The 886-nt window shown below is 46.5% G+C and overlaps 1 protein-coding gene across 1 annotated transcript in view; it reads right to left on the bottom strand.

The window, feature by feature from the left end:
- Positions 1-687: 687 nt before the first annotated feature.
- LOC119591170 overlaps positions 688-886 on the bottom strand; it is a gene marked incomplete at its 5' end in the record, with an annotated part of 5,335 nt that continues 5,136 nt past the window's right edge. Inside the window, 1 exon segment of the mRNA XM_037939878.1 lies at positions 688-723. Coding sequence (XP_037795806.1) covers positions 688-723 — 36 coding nt within the window.

The following is an 886-nucleotide window of genomic DNA, read 5'->3' as shown; positions in this document are numbered from 1 at the left end:
TCAGGTAAAAAGACTATACGTGAAATTCCGGAATTCTTTCTCCCTCCCTTTTTCTTTCTCACCTGTTAAACCCAAGTAGGAAAAAAACAGTTCCAAAAAACATCAAAAGGGTGTAAAAAAAAGATCAAAAGACAACTATAAAACTCTCTCCCTAAGTGAGATCAGTGCCATTTAAAAGTCGCTTGGACAGGCTGATGGATATAGTCCCCGCACACCGTTGCCAAATTTCACGATCTCACCGGCGCGTACAGTGTTGCCAAAGCCTCGAGTTCTCACCGGCGCGTACAGTGTTGCCAAATCTCGCGTTCTCACCGGCGCGTACAGTGTTGCCAAAGCCTCGAGTTCTCACCGGCGCGTACAGTGTTGCCAAAGCCTCGAGTTCTCACCGGCGCGTACAGTGGTGCCAAATCTCACGTTCTCACCGGCGCGTACAGTGTTGCCAAAGCCTCGAGTTCCCTCTGACGCGTACAGTGGTGCCACATCCCACAAGCCCTCTGGTGGGGACAGTGGTGCCAAATCAAATGATCTCTTAGGCATAGTCTTACCATACTTCCTATTCCCTCTGGTACATACAATCTGCCACATCCAACATTCTCTCTAACATTCGCTCTGATACCAATGACCTCTGATGTAAACAAGGATATTAAGTTTTTTCTCTCTCTCTGATATGTGCAGTTTTCAGGAATCTCAAGTTTTCTGTAACACGGTGCCAAATAATGTTTTCTGCGGCATGTACAGTATTACCAAATCTTGCATAATCTAAGGAGCAGACAGTGTTACTGAATCTCGCTTCCCTGACAGACACAGTGTTGCCAAATCGCATGTTTTCACCTGTGCGTACCCTGAAAGCTTTACCTGAAACGCTTGATTCTTTGGCAAGGTGGTC

This window comes from Penaeus monodon, chromosome 28 (genome assembly GCF_015228065.2).
Source record: "Penaeus monodon isolate SGIC_2016 chromosome 28, NSTDA_Pmon_1, whole genome shotgun sequence".
NCBI classification, from domain to species: domain Eukaryota; kingdom Metazoa; phylum Arthropoda; class Malacostraca; order Decapoda; family Penaeidae; genus Penaeus; species Penaeus monodon.
This window is presented reverse-complemented; position numbering and strand designations above follow the sequence as displayed.